This window comes from Sesamum indicum, linkage group LG9 (assembly GCF_000512975.1).
Source record: "Sesamum indicum cultivar Zhongzhi No. 13 linkage group LG9, S_indicum_v1.0, whole genome shotgun sequence".
Lineage (NCBI taxonomy): Eukaryota > Viridiplantae > Streptophyta > Magnoliopsida > Lamiales > Pedaliaceae > Sesamum > Sesamum indicum.
The window spans coordinates 364,076-386,784 of NC_026153.1; the positions used below are offsets into that span (position 1 = coordinate 364,076).

General features: G+C 33.7%; 3 protein-coding genes across 6 annotated transcripts in view; all 3 read left to right on the forward strand.

The window, feature by feature from the left end:
- On the forward strand, positions 4,203 to 8,342 carry LOC105169974 (glucomannan 4-beta-mannosyltransferase 2). 4 transcript variants are annotated; one of them, XM_020696909.1, is made up of 10 exons: positions 4,582 to 4,722; positions 4,808 to 4,927; positions 5,028 to 5,126; positions 5,561 to 5,813; positions 6,282 to 6,392; positions 6,633 to 6,769; positions 6,852 to 6,965; positions 7,047 to 7,249; positions 7,365 to 7,571; positions 7,854 to 8,342. In XM_020696909.1, the coding sequence occupies exons 2-10, from the start codon at positions 4,850 to 4,852 to the stop codon at positions 8,014 to 8,016; spliced, it is 1,365 nt and encodes a 454-aa protein (XP_020552568.1). In that variant the 5' UTR covers positions 4,582 to 4,722; positions 4,808 to 4,849; the 3' UTR covers positions 8,017 to 8,342. The 4 variants fall into 4 exon arrangements, with proteins under 4 accessions (XP_011088832.1, XP_020552568.1, XP_020552570.1 ...); XM_011090530.2 differs by having other exon boundaries at positions 4,203 to 4,927; XM_020696911.1 differs by lacking the exon at positions 4,582 to 4,722 and having other exon boundaries at positions 4,799 to 4,927; positions 5,081 to 5,126; positions 5,554 to 5,813.
- On the forward strand, positions 14,324 to 19,465 carry LOC105169975 (glucomannan 4-beta-mannosyltransferase 2). Its single transcript, XM_011090533.2, has 9 exons — positions 14,324 to 14,954; positions 15,071 to 15,169; positions 15,617 to 15,869; positions 17,316 to 17,426; positions 17,528 to 17,664; positions 17,750 to 17,863; positions 17,960 to 18,159; positions 18,394 to 18,597; positions 18,946 to 19,465. Exons 1-9 carry the CDS (start codon positions 14,625 to 14,627, stop codon positions 19,106 to 19,108), a joined length of 1,611 nt encoding a protein of 536 aa, XP_011088835.1. The 5' UTR covers positions 14,324 to 14,624; the 3' UTR covers positions 19,109 to 19,465.
- LOC105169976 (neuroguidin) overlaps positions 20,192 to 22,709 on the forward strand; it is a 3,177-nt gene continuing 659 nt past the window's right edge. The window contains exons 1-6 of the mRNA XM_011090534.2: positions 20,192 to 20,450; positions 20,610 to 20,697; positions 21,493 to 21,672; positions 21,924 to 22,106; positions 22,200 to 22,373; positions 22,458 to 22,612. Coding sequence (XP_011088836.1) covers positions 20,404 to 20,450; positions 20,610 to 20,697; positions 21,493 to 21,672; positions 21,924 to 22,106; positions 22,200 to 22,373; positions 22,458 to 22,612 — 827 coding nt within the window. The 5' untranslated portion in view covers positions 20,192 to 20,403. The remainder of the gene's footprint in view (positions 20,451 to 20,609; positions 20,698 to 21,492; positions 21,673 to 21,923; positions 22,107 to 22,199; positions 22,374 to 22,457; positions 22,613 to 22,709) is intronic.

Consider the following 22,709-nt stretch of genomic DNA (forward strand, 5'->3'; position numbering starts at 1 on the left):
ATGAACATGTTTGTGTTGTTGTTTAATGTTGCATGGTCAATTACCGTTCTGCCCTTGATTTATTTTAGAAAGACTTGGGAGTATCCTTTTAGTTTTAGTAATTTCATGAGCTTTAATTCAGCTAGAAAAGATTTAATTTGGCCCGGCCAAAATTACCCAAAAGGCCGAAGCAAAAAATTTAGACTTCTTTAATGGGCCTTAGATACGCTTATTGGGCCTCCTCCTGAATCCAGTTGGAAAGCCGGTTTCCTTCTCAGGTAAGAATAAAGCAAATTACTCCTTTTGTTTGTGTCACAATTTTATTAAATTTAGTATCAGCATTTTTTATGCAGATTTTCTAACACAGCAATTTTATTAAATTTATTCTTTTTTACAAGGGAGTTTTTTGCCCTATATATATTTTTGTAAGGAAGTTTTTGCTATTTATTTTTTCTCAACCTAGTCCTACTTAACGGTCATGTAGAGCCCACGTGGCCTTTTAGTAGCAATTTGAAAATAGTATCAATGTGTAGACGAAGGCTGTTTTATTGTAGTTTTTTAAATTATAAGAAATTCTGAATTGTGATATTAATATTACAAGGTATATTAAATTACGATATTAAAATTATATATATATATTTTGAATAATAACTATTTACAAGGATGTAACTACTCGAAGCAATAAAACAAAACCACGTATAATGCAACATATATTCGAAATACATCCCCCACCCGCCTGCCCCAGAATAACATCTTATGTTGGAATTATTTTGTTTGTTTGTGGAAAAATAATGAAATAAACTATTGCAAGTGGGGCTTAGGGAATATGATGAATGTAAAGTTGGATATAAATGCTTTTGTTTTTGGGATTTTCTTTGTTGATAATTGAGTGCCTAACCCTAACATTCAAACCTTGGCATTGTGGCATACAAACAAAATCAGCTAGCACGTGAAATATTACTATTTTCTGAATTTTAAATTTCATGTTCCACAATATAATTGTGAATTTGTTTCAATTTTTTTATCAATAGAATGGCTGCTTTTGAGAAGGCGGTTGGTGTACCAAATTTGGTTAATCAATCACAAGTTAAATTTACTATTTTTTTTAAATAAGAAAATAAAAAATAAGCAACTTGAAAGTTGAAAGTGGTGATATTATTATTTTATAATCTACATGGATCATTAATATAAAGTTGGTTGATCAGATGATTAATTTAGCTATATTTTGTATTATGAGGTACAAAAGGATTAATAATGTCTTTGTGTTTATGCTACTTTAACTACTTTGTAGTTCAATCAATTCCATCTTGTGGATTGAATGGGTTTTATTTTTCTTAGGTGCAATTCCTCGCTCAACAATTAATTCATTATTAAAGAGGAAGATAATACACTATATTCTTGTTTTGTGTGTAATGATGATGTGAATTATATAAGTTTAAGATTTTTTATTTTTTATTTTTTAATTTAACATATGGGATGCGAGTCTTGTAGTTTTCTCCGGTCCAATCAATGCAATGTGGTCTTCCTATGTAAGAAGTTGTTCATTTTATGTTGGTTGAGAGAGGAGTTCTGAAGGTGTTTATAAAGTGTCTAATTGATCTTTTAAGGTTGGATGTGGATCGACAACAAGATCAAGATTTTGTCGATGCTTAGAGGGAGAATTCTTGTGTGGGTGCGCTATGTTAGGTTTGTCAAAGGAGCTCACACAACGTGGATTGAATGAGAGAAAATGTTAGAGTTCCTCAATCTCACATTCATTGAGTAAGGGCAGTCCACACTTCACGAGGATATGTGTTGATTGGGTGAGGAGAATGTCATAAGTCCCATCTCATATTTGGTTGAGAGAAAAATCTTGGTATTCTTAAAGTGGGATATCCTTCCTCCTTAGTAACGGATTATTTATGAAGGAATGCTGTGTTAGTCTCATGTCATGTACTCACACACAAATCCTATAACTGGACATCAAGTCAGTAACAGATTCTTTATGAATGAATGTAGGCCCATGACACTGTGTTAGTCTCGTGTCATGTATTCACACACAAATCCTATAATTGGGCATCAATTCACGCAAAAAATCATATCATTTGGTCATTAAAAGATAGTACAGTTTTAAAATCACTTTATCATGGACCTAATCCATTTAAAAAAAAAAAATCTAGTTAAAGAGAAAAGATACTACGCTGCACAAGAACATTCAAATATAATTTATTTCCAAATGTGAAACAGGGTTGTCATACTGTTTTTCAATACTTAAATTAGTTCGATTTGAGTTGATGTGAAGTTAAATAATTAAATCTCTAATTAAAAATAAAAAAAACATACTACTTACTTATTTGTTGATTGTAAATGCCTAATTCAAATCCAACACAATCAAATAAATTGAATTTTTTATCCTATTTTATTATTCGGGGTAATTATATTTACACTCTTGATCTATGGTTTGTTTACACAAATCATCTCTATCTTTTGAATAATTACACGTATACCTGAAACGTCAACATCATTTATACAAATCATCTCTATCTTTTGAATAATTACACGTATACCTGAAACGTCAACATCATTTACACAAACCACCTGTATTTTTATAAAAGTACACATACACTCCATAAAAACGTCAATATTATTACTCAATCTACCCCTGCTTTTTTTACTTAATCTCATATTGATGGGGTAAATGAGATATATATAAGATAAAAAAAGTGTGGATTGTTATTGCATAAAAAGTAGTTATTTATGAATATTAAAAAAAATAATCATATTGTCAATAATTTATAGAAAATGTTAAATAAATTGTAATTTAAGAAGTTTACATGTGTGTGTATATATCTCTATATATCTCTATACATATCGAGATCAACATTTTTTGTTTAAAGTCTAATAGAATGGGTATAGTTATAAACAATTAATTCTTATAGAGGGTGTTCTAAATATTCCTTTTGGGGGAAAATTGTAATTTTTTATTTTTAAATAAAATTTAAGTATAATTAACTGTTTTTTAAATATAAATAATCAATTACATCATATAATACATTAGAATTTTCAAAATCCTAATGAGTATATCAATGATTTTATACTAAAACAACAAAAATTATAAATTAAAAACTCCCATGTCCATCAAATTTAAACCTAAAATCTTTGCTAAATGAATAGTATTGAAACCTCAACTTTATCGTTGAGACAAAGACATAATTGACGCTGAATCTAAAATTGTGAACATGGTAATATACTAAAATAAAAAATTAAAAAATTATCATGGTTGTGACTTATTTATCTCCTTTTTTAATTCCAAAAAGATAATAATGATATTATTATAATTTTAATAGAAATTTCTTTTTAATGTGCATGTACAATGGCCGGCCTACGAGGTCGTGTGCACGACTCCACTTAATTTTGCACCTTCTCATCTCACCTAAAATTTTAATTTGTTTTTAATTTTATCGCGCATATTTTATCGGATGATAAATATAATTATATTTATTGCATGATTGAGCCTCAACGAGTTATTAAATATTCACTTCTTAGATGATAGAAACCTTTATTCATTTATTTAATTTTTAGATGTATTATTTCTTATGGAATTATTGCAATATTAAACTGAAAAATAATACAATAAAGTATATTTACTAAACAAGAAAATATTTTATTATCATTTCATGTTTTTAGTACGTACCTCGATTTTCAATACAATTAACTTTTTCTAATAATATAACATACTTTGAAATAAGGTTGAAAAATAAATTATTAAAAGTTTGTTTGCTTGCGATTTGCTAAATTTAATAAATCAAACTAGAACAAAATAATAAAATTATATTTAAAAATATCAAATTCCAACTTCAATTCAGGTTTGATTTAATTAAAGTTTGATTGAATTCAATTAGAACAATAATTAAATTAAATTCAACTTTAATTTTTAAATTTAATAATAATTTCAATAATAATATATTGGAATGGAATTTATGACAACCTTATTTGAGACACATTGAATTTCTTGACAACCAATTGTATTATACACTCATATTTGTAATATAGACATTTGGATCTGAAAATTGAAGTGGGCGTCAGACAGACGATAAATGATGCGGTATTTCGACAATATCTTGGGAGGACCAGAATGCAGAGAAACAATCCAAATCTCAAAACACCACCAAAAAGCGTCCACATGGACCCCAGGAAGTGGGTAGTTGAGAACACTGGGCAAACATGAGTCCACCAAACAGACCCTAATCACATACAATTTCTTCTTCCGTATATAAACTTCATCATCTCTGCTTCTCTATCTCTCTCCCCTGTCTCCTTCACTCTCCCTCGGCTCCTCGGCCTCTCCTATGCATCAGCAAGAAACAAGAGGTGGTTTGGGTCAAGCTGAAAAGGCAGAGAGAGTTGAGCGTGAAGGGAAAGAACAGAGGAAGAGTTAGTTGAACTTATAATCTATGCTGTGAAGCTCAATTCTTGGAATTGATTGAGCTGAGATAGGAAAAAGAAGGGGAAAAAGGGTGTTAGGATCTTTGGGTTTCTTGGAAAACTGAGTTGGAATATGGAACGTGGAGAGTGGAGCATCCATATGGAGGATGGGAACAAGAGCATCCCCTGTTTCTTGATCTTTTGTAAAGAGAAAATGGATTTGGTCTCGGCGAAGAGTGTTGTAATAGAGTGGGTCGTGGGCTCGACGGCTGACATTAAAGGGAAAATAGGGCCTGTTTGGGAGATAGTAAAAGGCTTTTTTGTTGTCCCAGTGCTGAGGTTTGCTCTGTACATTTGCTTGGTATTGTCGTTCTTGTTGTTTGTTGAGTGGGTTCACATGATGTTTCTTGCTGCTCTTGCCAAGATATTCCGGAAAAGGCCGGGGAAAAGGTACAAATGGGAGTCCATGAAAGACGACTTGGAGAATGCCTGTGTAGATTTCCCCATGGTCCTTGTTCAGATACCTATTTACAATGAAATAGAGGTTAAATTTTTTAGTTTTTGTGCTTGGATTTGTTTTACACACACACACACACGGGTTTGTGTGAGAAAAAATGGGACAATTTTTGCTGAGGGGATTGCAGGTTTACAAGATCTCCATTGGCGCAGCGTGTAACCTCTCATGGCCTGCTGACAGGTTTGTGGTTCAAGTATTGGATGATTCCACTGACCTTGTTATCAAGGTATGTGTATTCCACAAATTTTACAGACTCTTTCAATCTGTTTCTACCATCATTTTGATTATCAAAAACCTGTCTTTTCTCTTTCTTTTACCATGAATCTTTCGAGTTTTCAACTTGGGATATTGCTAAAACTATTCTTTCCTTCTAAGATGGGCTTCATTGTTCCACCCCAATTCCAGCCTGTTGAATACTCATAGCTGTCTTTTAGAAAAAATGACATCTTTACGGGGTGTTAGCCTGTAAATCTTATCTTGAAGAGTATATCATTTAAATCACGTCTGCATATGCATATACATATATATATATATATATGTATGGACTTTTTCGTATGTTGCTTTTGTTTATTCTATATTCCAAAGTACTATAACATGTGACATGGGTTGCATGACTAGTTGTCTTTTTGGTCCTGTCATTAATAAATACAAAGATTGCAGGATAAGATTGAGAAAGAATGTATGAAGTGGGCAAACGAAGGCATTAACATAAGATACCAAATTAGAGCAACAAGGGTGGGCTACAAGGCTGGAGCACTTAAAGAAGGCTTGAAACATGACTATGTCAAAGAATGTGAGTATGTGGCCATCTTTGATGCCGATTTCCAACCGGAACCGGACTTTCTCCGCCGAGCTATCCCTTTTCTCATACACAACCCAGAAATCGGCCTTGTACAGGCTCGCTGGAGGTTTGGTAAGCCGGTCATTCCTATCCACAACTACCCTCACTTTTCCCTTGTTCAACATATTTAACATGAGAATTTTACTAGACACAATCATATTGCTTGTGTACACTTGTTTATTTGTTCACAGCATTGGTATCGAAGAGACTGCATGATCCATTGTGAAATTACTGTTATATATACTAAGTACTTGATTAGTTTTTTATTAAATTATTTGACATAGTGGTTTCTTCATGTCATGCATGCTCTACAAAAATTAAGGTGTTTGGCAGTCTTTACAAAGAAGTATAAGAAAACATACGTCAGCAAATGTTGAATTGGCTTAGGAGGAAATTTAGTTGGCAATCGAGATAGATTAACAAACAGAAATGCACAAGCTATAACAAGAAGAGACCATGAATGCTTTTGCAGTACTGATATTGGGACAGTTGCTGAGGTTTTTTGTAATATTAGTGCTTATCAGTGGTTAATTTTTGCAGTGAATGCAGATGAATGCTTCTTGACAAGAATGCAAGAAATGTCTCTGGACTACCAGTTTGTGATTGAGCAAGAAGGAGGATCATCCATTCATTCCTTCTTCAGCTTTAATGGTAACTTCAATCTATCCACACAATTAAGACGAAGCTGTTGATTGACATTCTAACTTGTAATACTGTGAGTCTATGACAATTTCCAACTAGTAAGATTGACATTCTAAGACTAATATGTTTGGGATGATTTAGTTTCTTTTATTAATTATCTCAGTTTACCTAAGTACTATATTGATTTTTTCCATTCGCCCTTTTAGACTAATCAGTTAAATTAGCAATAACAAACTATCACTGTCTCAGGAAGTGGTGGAATATGGAGAATATCTGCAATTGATGGGGCAGGAGGCTGGAATGATCGAACCACTGTAGAGGACATGGATCTTGCTGTTCGAGCTGGACTCAAGGGCTGGAAGTTTGTTTTCGTAGGAGACATTGAGGTACATGCATGATTCTAGGTTCTTGCCGGTTTACTTGCTGAGCATTTGAGGCTTTTCATGACGGATGTTTGTGTCTCCAAAGGTGAAAAGTGAACTTCCGAGTACTTTCAAAGCCTTCCGCTCTCAGCAGCACCGCTGGTCCTGCGGTCCAGCAAACTTATTCAGGAAGATGGTGACGGAAATTGCCAAAAACAAGGTTTGCGTGGTGCTAAGTTTAGCTTAACAATCTGAGAAAAATAGCTGAGAAATTCTCACACAGTTGTCTGTGTCTTGGCAGGAAGTATCTATCTGGACGAAGTTCTATATAATATATCACTTCTTCTTTATACGGAAGATCGTGGGCACTATGTTCACTTTCTTCTTTTACTGTATGGTGCTGCCATTGGTAAGTCTGATGCCTGAAGTTGATATTCCCAAATGGGGAGCCATTGTGGCTACTTTTATTATCGCCACCATAAACACAATCGTCGCAACTCCAAGGTCCAGTACAACTTTAATGCTTAGCAGAAGCTAACACTTTTCCTGTCTAATTCTTGAATCTTGACATGTATCGGTATGACTATGATTGTACGAGAATTTTTTGACAACTTTTCAGGTCAATCCATTTGGCTGTTCCTTGGGTGCTTTTTGAGAACATAATGTCGTTTCATAAGATGAAAGCTTTGTTTGTCGGCCTGTTTGAGGCCAAGAGGGCCAATGAATGGGTCGTCACTGAAAAACTCGGAGATGCCCTCAAGAACAAGTCCAATGAGGAACCAACCACTCCAAAGGAGCCCCGAAGACACAACCGTTTCAGAGAGAGGTGCACTCTCACTACCATTCTCTGATCTTACCTCCTGAGGTTTGGACGTATAACAAAAAGATCTCTCACACTGCACTTGCTACAGTTGTGTTTTAAATTATAGACACTCTGCTAAGCACTAGATTGTAAAATAAAATAAAATATGAGTGCATGAGATTTCAGTGTGTATTTTCGAAGTCGAGAGATATGTCCAAACCTTAGTAGGTGTCTGTGTAATAATCTGTGTTTTGTAGTTCAATGATGACTTAACCTGACAACTGTAGAATGTTTGTGATTCTCCAGAATACTAGTACAGGAGCTGATAATCGCAGTGTTCCTTTTCGCCTGTGGATGCTACGGTATCTTCTACGGACCAGACCATTATTACATCTACCTCTTTCCTCAAGCCATCTTCTTTGCAATCGCAGGATTTGGTTTGTTTGGCACGATACTCCCAAGTTGTTGACACAGCTAGCAGCAGCACCACACATTCTTGCATCATCCTTATTTATGGGTAGCCCATAATGTAACTTGAGACTACTAGGACTAAACTAACTCAAGACTGCTGACAGTAGATAACGGTCTAGGTGTTTTTGTGTCTGGACCAATGGTTAGTTAAAATACTTGAGATTTTTGTTCCTAGGTTGGGAGAGAAAAAAACATGTGCTTAACCCCTGCTGCTAGGATTCATGGCTTGTTGTGAAGCATTCTTTTGTAACATGTGATTGTGGATATTGTTCCAACCTGTAACTGATGATTTCGAAGAAGCAAGAGGGTTGTTCTTCATTTGCATTTGCATTAAAGATGAACTTTTCAATCAAGGGACTAAAAAAAGTTATTTTATAAATATTGAAGAATGCTTTCCTGCATTATCTTCAACTTTCTATTCAGTTATTTGTGTAAGCTTTTTACATACACATCAATCCAAGACATTGATGTGAAATCAAAATCCCCTAAAACCGTAAATTGTATATGTATTTTAATAATACCTAAAGAAAATCAATAAAATGTACTCGTTGTTAGATAGAAACGTATTTATAATTTTTCTATAGAAGAACATACCAAATTAATAATCATTACATCTTTTATCTTATTCAATACATTTTATACATCACATCCTTCATCATACATTCATTATTAATATTTTATTTCACATATTAAAAAAAATTCATTTCATCTCAAATTTTCTTTTCATTTAAATAAAAATACAGAGAGAATCGCAGCCTTAAATCTTTCTCTGCCGACAGTCGAGATGGATTTGAGAGTAAAATTGTTTCTGTACAAAATAATAATAGGAGTGTAATTTTTGGGGCAGAGGTCTGCCAAGGAATTAATGCCCCACTTGGAGTTGGAGCACTTCTCTCATCTCTACTCCGTGTGCTGTGCTGTTCTCTGCAATTTCTTCTCTTTCTCCAAGGCTTCTTCAATTATTCAGTTTCCCTTTCCTTCCCTCCACTAACTACTCATATATATATATATATCCTTATTTTTATATAAATTGATAATAAACATTTTTTTTAGTGAATGAAAACAAGAGTTGCAACTGTGAAGACTTCGCTGGTCCACTATGCTACAATCAGAGCCTTACATACCAAATATTTGAATAATTAATATAAATATATAATAAGCCTAAAGTTTACAAAAGTTAGTAGTAGTTCATCAAATCATATACAAAAATGTATATCTACAGGTTAGGGTGTGCATGTGTGAATACGTACACATGAATATGTATAAATGTCTCAGGGCGGACTGCATGTATGAGTATTTTGAGATTTCGTTGAATTTAAATAAAATAAAAATACTTATAAGTACGAATCTAATATATTGTATACATACCATCTAAGTGGTACTCTAGCGTAGGCTTGTTATAAATTTGCATGTGGAGTATGAAGTTCTTTTTACCTACTTGAGTAATATAATTTTTGTTTGTCTTCGTAAGTTTTTTTTTTTTTTAGAAAAGGAGAGAGGAAAAAAATAAAAATAAATTCACATTGTACGTATAGAAAATTATGATTGGTGAAGTGGGCATTTCAAGAACAGAAAATAGGAGAGTGCATGTGGTAGCATATGCTCTTCCAGCATATCTAACATGAATGCTAGATGTCGTCACGTGCCCTAAACCTCCATATGCAATCTTGCTGACTCCCACCACCTACAATAACGCATATCTTTGATCCAATCCAAATCTATACACTTTGCTCTATTTATATAAAATTTGATTCTACACCCCCCCCCCAATCATTTTTAATTATAAAAAGAAATATTTCACAAGTACCCACATTTATTACTCTTTTTTTCTTTTTTTTCAATCAATAAGTAACGAAAGATAAGCAAAAAATGTTATTAATCGACTGTCGTCTAGCTAAAGGGGTTAAAAGGTGTAATAATGAAGTTTCTTTTGTAGTTTTCAAAATTTTAATATGCGATGATCAATAACCTTATATTTTGATATATTTTTTAAAATCCACATATAAGATATTAAAGAGGGGGAAAAAAACGCTTTTGTAGCTTTCTTGAAAATCATAAGTCCATACTCCATTAGACAATTTTGTTCCTTGGGAGAAAGTTTTAGAAGATATATTGATCGTTGATCTATCAACGTCGCAGTTAGACCTCACAAGTCGGACGGTCAATTATTTCCACAAAATAAGCGTTACATCAATATTATCTCCTTAATATCTTCCGCATTCCCCGGTGATATAAATGATTAATTACAAATATATATTTTATATAATAATAGTAATAATTAATGAATGGTGAGGAAATATCAAATGGAAATAAAATAAAATAAAAAAGTGTTGAAAAATGTATAATTACCACACATTCCCAGGCAATCATACATGTGTTGTTTTCGACCCATCCAAATTATAAAATTGTGCAAAAATTGAAGGGTGGGTTGATTGATAGCTAGGTAGGTCTGGAACTCTGACACGGGCGAGCTGCTTCCATGTTTTTATTTTATGTTGTCTCATGAAAAACCTCTTCCTACAATTAATTACAATGTCTTGACCGGGTGAGCTGTCCGTCATGTTCCAGAACATAGAATACTTGAACATAATATACTCTCTTTTTGTTTGTAAGTTGGTGGCCGACTAACGTCGAGTCCAGTCCAGTTAGTTCCTGAGTTCTATTTGATTCATTTTTATTTAAAATCTTTTATTATATTATAATAAACTCTAACAAAATAAGATAAATATCTACACACGAAAATTTAAATTCATGGCCTAATAAATTATTCTTGAGAGCTATTATTTAATACTAATTGTAGTTCAATTAGCCAACAAGTATTTATTTCTAAAAATGAACTGCAAAAACGTCCTAATTATTATGATTATCTTTAATTTTAAGGGACCAAAAGTTGTGGGCTAATGAAGCCATAGCCTAAAGTTTATAGATACTAATTATGGATTAATCATAATTAACAGTTTATGACAATGATCGTTTGTCCTTTTTCTTTAAAATCTATTGTATTTAATAATAATAATTGAATTTATCTCCAATTTTTGGTTTCCTCATATATAGTTTTATTTCATTTCAGTATATTATTAATTTAGTTATGATAAATACAATGCTTAGGATATTTAGGAAACTCAATTTTATAAAAATTAATAAATATTTATAATTTTATACATTATGAGAATTTGAAGATGCGTGTCGAGTGTGCGACCGACACTACCTCTATATAACTATGGAAAAAAAATAAAAAATAAATTGGAATCAGCAAATTAAGGGGACAGAAGCGAGTGAAGAAAGAGGCTTTTGAAGAGTTTTATGCGCCAACAGCAAATCGGCGCAATTTCCTGCGCCGCACTCACCCTACTTACTTTTGACCAAATTGGGGCAAAACTTTAAGAAAATAAAAGATACAGGGGTTAAAATTAATTTTCAAAAATAAATATTTCACAAACATGTATGTACATTATTCTTTTCTTATTGAAATTTAATGGATTGCTTTCATGTATTTCCTCTTAGGGTAAAAAATCAGCATTTTCTTTTTGTTGAATTGTGAACTCAATTTTCATTATTTTTGGTGAAACAATCAACTGCATTATTTAAAAATTTAATTTATTAATAATTAAAATGAAGATAAAGAGAAAAATTGAATTAAAAACTATTTACAGTGGCACTCTAATTGGATTAATCACATTAGGCTCCCCTGTAAAATTGACAGTGCAAATTCAGTTTTAAGGGTCTGGATTTAATTTCGTAAGATTTGAGTCGACTAAAAGTACGATGATCATGTCATAAGAGCCCGGTATTACTATTATAGATTTTTCAATATTAACATTAAAGCAAAATTACATTTTCAATCACATACGATAGGTGATTTAACACTTTTATCTATCCACTTTATGAGATTTTCAAAATAATATCAAAATTAAAAAATAATATCTACACATGTAACTTTGCTTTATAAAATTTTTAAAAATAATTTTAAAATTGAGAAAACTCAATAAATTTTTTTAAAAAAATTAGACGACCGTCGCTGCCATCTGTAATTTCGCCTTAACAGCGACAACAGTTGTAATAAGTTATTGCCTCAAACAAGACCTTTCATTAATTAAATTAAATTTAGATGGATTCTGCTGTTATAATTTTGATTTAAATTAAATATTGATAGAATTTTTCACTGGATCTTGTTGGAACTATGAAAATGGAATATTAAATGCATTCAAATAATTTTATCACAAAATAACAAACATATATCGAATATCGAAAATAATTACCAAAATAGTAATACCAGAGGTAGAAAAGGAAGTCCCAGTTGCAGTCATGTGGCTGCTGTCTTCATTGTCAAATAAAGGAGGGGCGTTTGTTCATGCCCTTTTGTCTATGCTGTTCATCACATTAACTTTGCCATAACTCCCAACTTTTTCCTTATTTATACTTCAATTTTTTTTAAGTTACATTAATAATTCTAAATGAACCAACAAATTTAAAATAAACAAAAAAAATAACATATTATTATTGAAAATAAACTAAATACTTATATTCGTAGAATTCAAACTTACAACCTCTTAATCGCGAGACTAATTTCTTCACATAATTCAAACGCAACGTATATTTTGAAGGGTGTTTCGCTAAGTTTATTTAGAAAATTCTGAACTCATATATTTTGTAAGATTTTTTAGAGTGTTTGTAAACTATTGGAATTTATCTTAAAAATATGATTCGAAAGAATATGTACAGAATAAGATCATGAAATTTACAAAATGTTAATAATGACAGTTTTAGAATTACAAAGAATAAAATTACAATATTTTTTTTAAAAAAAAATTATGAAGTATTTTTTTTCCTAGTTAAATATTTTATGTTAAAAATTTATTAAACAGTTTATAATATTTTATAAGTTATTAAACATCTTATAAAATATTCTAAAGAACTTATAACTTCAACCAAACAGTCTCTTATTAAGAAGATGTGGTGGTTGGGATCCTATTTATATGGACATTTTTCTGCTCTGATAGTAGCTCCTAACTAAATCATGTGTCTATTTTGAGGGACTCATAACGTTGTGTTCAGCTGGAAATCGTTTATTCTGTTGACAAATCTTAATATGTTGATGGACAATATAACATTTAACAGATGTCCGTAACTCTATTCATCCCGGAAAATCGTCCCATTTAATGAATGGTGGGGACATCTTATCACCAATGAATACTGTAATTTATTTATTTTCCAAGATGAAAAAGTGACCCGTAGAGATAATTCCAAGTGTCAATCAATCATAGGCTGCACGCAATCAATTGAAACCATGGAACAGGCCAAAAAGCCTCCACTAAAGTTGCCTGTTATTTCAGTTCATCAATCTACAATCATACAATGCCACATTGTTGGATAACTCTACCCTTTTTGGCATGCCACAACTTCAATAATTGTTCATCACAGCCACCGTTGCCGGATTCCGGCCACCGGAACCTTTCCCCGCTCTCGATATTTTGGTTTGTACTCCAAATATTAGCGTAACACATGTCCAGTTAATAATGCAGAACTGTCCACAAATTATACTTTATTCAAGTCTTAAGTGATCGATATTTGCAAAGTTTAAGCGCAAACATTACTAGTTACCGCACTTATACCTCAATCTAAGTAACTTCAAAGTATAATTAATATTGAATCGTTTATAATCGAAAAAAATGATAATTTTTTATAGAGTTTTATTGAAATAAAATAAAACATCGGAACTATTTAAAAACGCCGAGTCACTATGCGTGAGTTTTATTTAATTATTATCTGTAATAAAAGATCGAAGAGTGATCAAAAGTGGTGTTTGGCTAAAGTTATTTGAAGCATCTCATAAATCTTATCCTTTGTAAGATGTTTTTAGAGTTTAAAGGTAATCAAGATTTATTTTAAAAATGAACTTTTAAAGTATTTAGATAAATAAGATTGTGTTTTATGCCGTTAGTGGTGTGGACTTAATACATTCTTTTATTTGATCGAAATAATAGTTATATTTTTTTATTAATTTATAATTATTAGTAGCGTCACACAAAGTATTATAAAAAAATATAACACTAATTTATATAATTAATGATTGATTTGTTTTTATATGTATGTAAAAATATAAAATAATTTAATGCTTGAGTTAGTAAAATTCCAACGAAAATACATATGAACAAATGTATTTTCAATTTTATAACACTGTTACAAAAACTGAAAATTAAAAGTAAAAACATAAAAGCAAACATGGCCTTATAAGGTGAGGCGAACACCCTCAGAATACTGACTATAAAACTTGTTCATTCCTCCCTCACTCACTCCACATTACATTTTTTTTAGAAGAGGCCTCAAATTCCTCTCTTTTCTCTATTTTGTCTCTCTCCTCTGCTCACACTGTCGCAATACTTCTCTGTCTCTCTTCTATTCTAATTCTAATGCAATAGAAAGAAACAAGAAGAAGTATTGCGCTGGCCCATATGAACAGGCAGAGGTTGGGGATGCAGTAGATCTATCTACTTTTCCCTCATAAAATAAGCGAAAAACAGAGCACGAAAATCCCCTGTTTTTTTTGTTAATTTATTATCGTTTGTATTTTTTGATTTCACACTCTCCCCTGATTTCTGAGACAGAATGGCTGAGGTCTCCGGGAGGAGCTTCTTACCGGAGGCGTTTCCGGGCTACTCGTCTGACATCGGGGGTCAAATCGGGCTTCTGTGGGAGCTAATCAAGGCCCCATTGATAGTCCCATTGCTGAATCTTGCTGTGTACATTTGCTTGGCAATGTCGGTAATGGTGTTCGTGGAGAGGCTTTACATGGGAATCGTCATTATTCTTGTGAAACTGTTCTGGAAAAAGCCGGAGAAGAGGTATAAATGGGAGCCCATGAATGATGATTTGGAGATGGGGAGCGAGACGTTTCCCAAGGTTCTTGTTCAGATCCCAATGTTCAATGAGAAAGAGGTTTGTTCTTGTTGAGTTTCCTTCTTCTTCTTCTTTTCTCACACACAGACACGCACGGGTACGTGCGAGGAGAAATGGGCTGATGGGGGGGTTGTTTTGTTGTGGGTTGGGGATAGGTTTACAAGATCTCCATCGGCGCAGCGTGCAATCTCGCTTGGCCTTCTGATAGGCTGGTGATTCAGGTGCTGGATGATTCCACTGACCTTCTCGTCAAGGTACATTATACATTTTTATTTAGATATGTTTATAGATAGGAGAAATCTAACTACTCTCCTATTGTGTTTCTTACGTGAAACAAGCATTCAAGAAACGGTCATGAAATTCGATTCCAATTTTGCTACAATTGTTCAATTACCCGTATTGTGAATCCAATATGTAATAGTACAAATCAGGGTCTTAATTGGACCGACTGCATTCGTCCATTCAGGATCATTGGACACTGAAAATGCTACTAAAACCCGCCCTTACCTAAATTCACACCTATTCCTACACATATCTAACAAAAATCGGACATCTTTTTTACACTTTTAATAATACCTACATTCAATGATGCGTAATTAATTCTAACAGACACCGCATTCATTATAATTGTCGAAATTTTAATCCATTGAATTCTCCCCTTGATTTTGCATATTAATAATAGCATGCATTAATGGTTTTAGGACATGGTTGAGAGAGAATGCATCAGGTGGGCAAGCAAAGGCATTAACATTAGGTACCAAATTAGAGAGAGCAGAGGAGGCTACAAGGCTGGGGCTCTTAAAGAAGGCTTGACACACGACTACGTCAAAGAATGCGAGTACGTCGTCATCTTTGATGCCGACTTCCGGCCCGAACCCGACTTCCTCCGCAGAGCGGTCCCGTTTCTCATCCATAACCCGGATATTGCCCTCGTACAGGCTCGTTGGAGGTTTGGTAAGCTTCAATTTCTTAACCATGGTTATAATTTACATATTTTTGCGACTTATTTTATAAGAATTGATTATGAAGATGTCACGTCCGGACAATATAAGTTGCGATATCGCTTAATGCTTGATACTTTTAGAGTGAATAGATATAAGAGAAAACATGGGAAATTATAATTTTGGTATAGGGTTAGAAGGAGAAGTGTCGGTGGGGATTAGTGTAAACTGTAGAGTGATCCTTTTCCAAGAGAATTGATAGTGAGAGTGAGGAGGTACATAAATTTATTAGAGTAGGGTTCACAATTTTTTTCTGTGGTTGCTTCTTGGAGAGATTTGCTGCGCGCCCAACGGGCCACCTGGGCCCCAATCAGACGCTATTACCCACGCCATGGGGCCATCTACACCCACACTCTCTTCTAATTAATCACCACACTTCACGCCGTTGCCATTACCACCCAACAAATCAATTTATTATATGAAAAATTACAATTAATTATTGTAGCTTGATTTAATATAAAATTTTAAATATACATATACATATATATATGTATTTTTTATTTAGTAATAGAGTGTTTTGGTCAATTTGTAAGTTTTCATAAATATCTCATAAGAAGTTGTCTGATAATTTTTTTAAAAACTGAATTTATAAAATTTAAAATAAAATGTTATGGATTTATAAATTCTTTTATATATCAAAAAGGGATTTCCACATTATTTTCAGAATATTAGTAAGTTACTAAACTCTTCTTCAAATGAATTATATTTTTTTTTTGTATGCCCTAAATATAAAAACATCTAAGTAGTATAATTCTTTTACAATATTGATAATAAAATATATATGAAAATAATCTGTATGTAAGAGCAAAACCGGGGGGGTGATTCGTCATTTTGCTCCCAACCAGACAAAACAGCAGTTAAAGGTCAAATGGACAGCTTTGGCAGCGGGAGGGCAGAGTTGTAATTAAAGTAAAGCACGTGGCATTATGCTCTGCCCAGTAGACCACTGAGTCACTGACACCATTGGTGGAGCTGCACACTGCTTACTTTCTTTGACTCAGTGTAGGAACAGTGTCAACGCCTCCGACCACTTGTGGTAATAAACCTACTTTCACAAATGTGGAAACGAAGAATCTAGGTGATGGTAATTCCAGCTTGTTACGTATGACGTGGCACTTCCTTAGCTGTCTTTCCACGTGGTGTCAGAAAAGTAACGGCTCTTTCCCCACCCAACCCCTCCACATTGGCAGATTATTTGCTTGCGGTCAGCTGTTGGTCGAATTGGACAATACGGCTGACTAAATTGTAAAATATCTGAATAAATTTTTACGAAAACTACATCTTTTAGAGTTGGAGAAAATTATGCAAGACATATTTATGGGAAAAAAATAGAAAAAAGAAAATTAGGAGGTATGTTTTATTTTTTATATTTATTATTTAACAGTTGAAATATTTGCAGTGAATGCGGATGAATGCTTGTTGACAAGAATGCAGGAGATGTCTTTGGACTACCATTTTACAGTTGAGCAAGAAGTTGGATCAGCCACTCATGCCTTCTTTGGCTTCAATGGTACCTAACTCAACATAATTACATGAATAATTGTGATTGTTTTGAATACCTGAATAAGACTGACAATATGTCTTGCGTGCACGACTTGTCACCATTTACAGGAACCGGTGGAATATGGAGAATTGCTGCGATCAACGATGCTGGAGGGTGGAAAGATAGAACAACGGTCGAGGACATGGATCTTGCCGTTCGGGCTGGTCTCAAGGGCTGGAAATTCCTTTACTTGGGAGACCTTCAGGTGACCTTCAAGATCCTACATAATGTATTTCTTTTCCGTACAAGTTAATTACACAACGTCCTCTAAAAGTTAGTGTAACCACCAGGTGAAAAGTGAACTTCCCAGTACATTCAAGGCATTCCGGTTCCAGCAGCACCGGTGGTCCTGCGGCCCAGCCAATTTGTTTAGGAAAATGGTGATGGAAATTGCGATGAACAAGGTTCGTTTCAGGATGTTGATCGCTTTAAGAAATGCAACTCTAAGATTATCGAACATGAACTAAAACAAATCCTTTGTTTTTCCTGTGCTTTTGCAGAAAGTGACGCTCTATAAGAAGTTTTATGTCATCTACAGCTTCTTCATTGTCCGAAAGCTCGTAGCCCACATGTTTACTTTCTTCTTTTACTGTGTGGTCCTGCCTTTGGCAATTCTTGTCCCGGAAGTAGAAGTTCCCAAATGGGGATCCATCTACCTCCCTTGCATCATTACGGCACTTAACTCTGTTGGAACTCCAAGGTATAGCTGTTAAACCACTACTTTTTACTTCATTTTCTTCATAAATTTTAAGGTTAATTACAATGGCCTTGCCGAGAGTTGGCCTAATGACAGGCGATATCTGTTATTTGAGATTATAAAAATCATCCCCTTCGGAATTTATTGTACTAAAGAAAACCGTATAAGTTGGAAGCAAGGTTTTAGTAATTTCAAAATAGTGTGTGAGATTTTATTGATTAGAAGTGAATTTTTCAGGTCATTCTATCTGTTGTTCTACTGGGTCCTTTTCGAGAACGTGATGTCGTTCCACAGGACCAAGGCAACATTCATAGGCCTGCTAGAGGCTAAGAGAGTCAACGAATGGGTTGTCACTGAAAAACTTGGAGATACTCTCAAGAACAAGTCTGATAACAAGGTTCCTGCAAAGAAGAGATCCATCTCTAAGCTTCTTGGAGACAGGTAAACCTTCCTTCTACTGCTGTTTGAAACTGTTCTTTGATGCTGCAGGGGAACTAAGAGGACGTTTGAGCGAGTTCATAAGATGTTCTAAAGTGTTTGGTAGATTTTTCGATAAATTAGCTTACAAGATGTAAAAAATTAAGATGTTAGGAACTTATAAACTATTAAAAAACAAAATAAGTAATTTCTAACTCTTTAAAAGATCTAATTTTACCTGAATTCTTAAATAACTTATATTTTTAGAATCCATCAATGTCTTATAAACTTTAAAAATATTTATATGATCTTTTTAAATAAGTTCAAGCAAACACGGAGGGATGTCAGCTTAAGCAGTCTCTATTCTCACAGGATTCAGGTACACGAGCTCGGATTCGCAGCGTTCCTCTTCATCTGTGCATGCTACGACTTCCTCTATGGAAAGAACAAGTATTTCATATATCTGTTTCTCCAAGTTGTCACCTTCACAATCACGGGACTTGGCTATGTCGGCACAATAGTTCCCAGCTCTTAGGAACAGCAGAAGCATTTATTTGTAATCTGCACATAACCATGTATACAAGATCGATTTGTTTAGCAAAAAAAACATTCATCTTGTAGAACAGAAACTGGAAGGGCTTCGATCCGCCTGAAATTTCTTGCCGACTGCCAGCAAAGATGAGCAGAAAGCACAAAAAATCAAGTTCATGCTGTTGCACCAGCATGTTATACAGTCAAGAAGGAGCATAAGTATTCATAAGCAGTACTAGAGTTAGGCTAATAATGTTCTTTTAACTTGATAGTTTTCTTGTAGTTGCGTTGACACTACACTGTATTTGATTTTGTTAAGTAATGTTATTCTTTTTGAGGCTCCAGGTCTTCAATTTTGTCATTTTCGGTCGTTTACTTTTGTGTATGAGAAAAATGTTGGAAGAGGACTCCACTGAGTTATTTATAGGATAGGATAAATCAACAAGATTCACCATAATATTACACTCAAATTCTGTAAATAATGGATACAAAAATTTGTAGGCAGTGTGTTATTTGGAATAAATTACACAAGTTATTTATTTTCGCTTGAGTAATATATCTTGGTTAAAAACAAACTTTCCAGCAAATCTCAACATAATTTTTTAAAAATGTATTGACAATATTTTATAAAAAGTTACACACGCATAGGTGTTCAGATATGTACCAATATAAAGCATAAAGTACATAACTTTTCAAACAAAATATATATTAAAAAAAAAGATATATGAGGATAGCAAGCTTATAGATTTTCTACTACTTTTCATACTAATTATAAAAATTATAAATTTTGAATGAGATTGGTTTTTTTAAAATCAAACTTTTATAATAACTCAAATTATCTTTTAGGAAAATGCTTGTAATAAATATATTCTAAGGGGAGTGAATGATAAGAGCATTTATATCTTCAAAATTATGACCAATATTATTAGGGAATTTTTTTTATTATCTTTTACACTTTACTGATAAGTGATAATAATATATTTTATTTAAATTATATTGTATATAATTTATTTATTTTTTAATAATAAAAAAATAATTAACCCCTTGCATTACCCCTAGACTGTGGTACAAAGAATGCAGCTACCTCTGGATATACATACGTATGCTGCAAAAGCCCTTTCACCGCATAAACCCTAAAACACCTCTGTACCTCTGTTATTAATAAAAACTCTAGGCAGACTCATAAATCTACTCGCCATTCGCCATCTCCTCCCATCTATAGGTGTGCAATTTATCATCGCTATTCGCACAGCACAGACCGTTTATAGCCGTGGAATACGGTGATAAAACTCAGGGCATATGGCGGAGGCCACGAAATCTATACCCACCAATGAACGAATACACAGGTAACCCTGATTCTGTTGTTTCCTTCGTGATTTATCCTCAATTTAAGATTACGAAACCCTAATTCGTTATTAATTGAATCTTTGGAGGGGTTTTGGTCAATTGGAGAGTGAATTTTCCTTTTCAAGAAACCTAATTCTTCATTACATGAACTGTTTCAGAGAGGCTCCGCAGTTGGTTACCGTGTTGAAGGAAATGAAGGAGGGTTTGGATACTCTTAGGAATAAAATCCAGGCTTTAACTGCTAAGGTATTGCTCAGTCCTTGAAGTTTTGGTTTGCGGTATTGCAGATTTGCACAATATATATGGGTTATAGTGCACTTTTCTCCGTAGTAACTATTTCTTTTTGCCACTTTTCTGTAGTCTCCCACATTCACAGCTATTGAATTCTGTTTTATAATTAACCAATAATAATCATAACAGGTTCTATTCCGAGAGCAGGTACTTGATGTTGATTGAGTTTCAGACTAGAGAACTTGATAGCTTATTTGAAACAAAACATCCAAAAAAGTAAATCAAGTTTATAGTTAGTATCGGGCGTCCCAGTATTACAATTGAAAAGCTTAAAAAAGAGAAGGGAAGAGAGTGGGAGAACAGAGAAAAGGTTCCAGGTCTTTTCAAGATTACATGCTTACCTTGTCATTATAATTGCATATGCCGATGGAACATATTACTTCAAGACAAATATAATTTGTGAATAATTTCATATGCCGATGGAACATATTGCTCAGTTTTATGGCGGTGGGTTATTTCTACCCACTGCTTCTATAATGCTTCACACAAGGAATGAACTATAATCCATTTTTATTGCTCGTCCACTGGTACACATTACAAAAAGACCAATATAATTTATGGATGCTTGCTGCTTTACTTTATGTGTTCAGTCCTATTTTTGGTTATTGCTAAACAGTGTTCCTACTTTTAACACAAGGAATGAACTATTGTTTAGTTCTTGTTATACTGAAAATAGAATAGGGGAGGGGGAAGGAGTATGATTTATTTTGTTTTTTTCTCTTTTAATTTTTGTATGCTTTTTATGTGCAGGTCAAAGCAAATAATTTCCCGACATCAGATGGCATAAGCTATCTTGAAGCCAAACACTTGCTTCTTCTGAACTATTGCCAGTCGCTTGTCTATTTTCTGCTTTGCAAGGCAAAAGGACTATCTATTCAGGGGCATCCAGTGGTTAGGAGTTTGGTTGAGATAAGATTATTCTTAGAGAAGGTATCTCCTTATGTATATGTTCCCTCCCATTTGCATGTAGAGACAGAGGAAAAGAGAACATGAAAAACAATAAAGCAATACCTGTGGGCAGCTGGTTTGTGCTAGTCAATGTGTGAAATTATCTCCTATTGCCACTTATGGTGACATTGATAAGTTTGAAGAAGTCAACTGGAGTTTTAGTTTTGCAATTCTGTTTTCATTTGACATATCTTTGGGAGGTTTTTTTTTACTCCTCACTTGGCCCTATGCAGATTCGCCCGATTGATAAAAAACTCCAATACCAAATTCAGAAGCTAACAATGACTATAGCAACAGAAGTTCAGAAACCAGGTTTGAATGAGAAGGAAGCAGGTGAAGCTCAGAAGTCAGAGGACTTGTTAAAATATCGCCCAAATCCAGACTTGCTTGTTAGCAAAACTAATGCAACTGCAGAGGTGATTAAACGAGCAAGAATTCATCACTAATATTAGTTACATTATCATTCTTGTGGCATGCTACAATAATGTTCTTGGTTGCATGTTTTACAGGATGCTGGTGGTGCATATCGACCCCCAAAATTTGCCCCATCTTCTATGGAGGAAGATAAGATGTCAAGACAGGAGAAAAATGCTTTGAGGAAAGAACGGGAAATGCTAAGACAAGCAAAGCAAAGTGCTTATGTTAGAGAATTAATGAATGATCTGGAGGGAAGACCTGAAGAGGTGCCCAGATGGTTAAGTTTTTATGTTAATGCAATATATTTCTCAACTTCTAACTGATCTATTGTTGACCATGGCAAAGTACAGGTTAGAGACTACGTAGGATCAGAGAGTAGAGAAGTAATGAATTACATGGCGAAGATGGAAGAACGTGCTCGACAAGAAGAGGAACTTTTTACGCGTGCCCCTCTCACCAAAGTTGACAAAAAGAAGATGAAACATTTAAAGAAGTCCAGAAATGGGTAAGTCTCAATGGAACGTTGGACGGCCAATTTTCTTGAATGAGTAATCTTGTGAACTTATTTTTGCTTTTCATTTCTGATTTTACTTGATTGATCA

Bases quoted from the DNA above. Each gene is read 5' to 3' on its own strand.
- LOC105169974 (XM_011090530.2), top strand. From the start codon at position 4,517: ATGGAACGTGGAGAGTGGAGCATCCATATGGAGGATGGGAACAAGAGC. The intron at 5,814-6,281 runs GTAAGCCGGTCA...TAATTTTTGCAG, and splicing joins ACAGGCTCGCTGGAGGTTTG to TGAATGCAGATGAATGCTTC. The intron at 6,393-6,632 runs GTAACTTCAATC...TCACTGTCTCAG, and splicing joins TTCCTTCTTCAGCTTTAATG to GAAGTGGTGGAATATGGAGA.
- LOC105169975 (XM_011090533.2), top strand. From the start codon at position 14,625: ATGGCTGAGGTCTCCGGGAGGAGCTTCTTACCGGAGGCGTTTCCGGGC. The intron at 17,427-17,527 runs GTACCTAACTCA...CACCATTTACAG, and splicing joins TGCCTTCTTTGGCTTCAATG to GAACCGGTGGAATATGGAGA. The intron at 18,598-18,945 runs GTAAACCTTCCT...CTATTCTCACAG, and splicing joins TCTAAGCTTCTTGGAGACAG to GATTCAGGTACACGAGCTCG.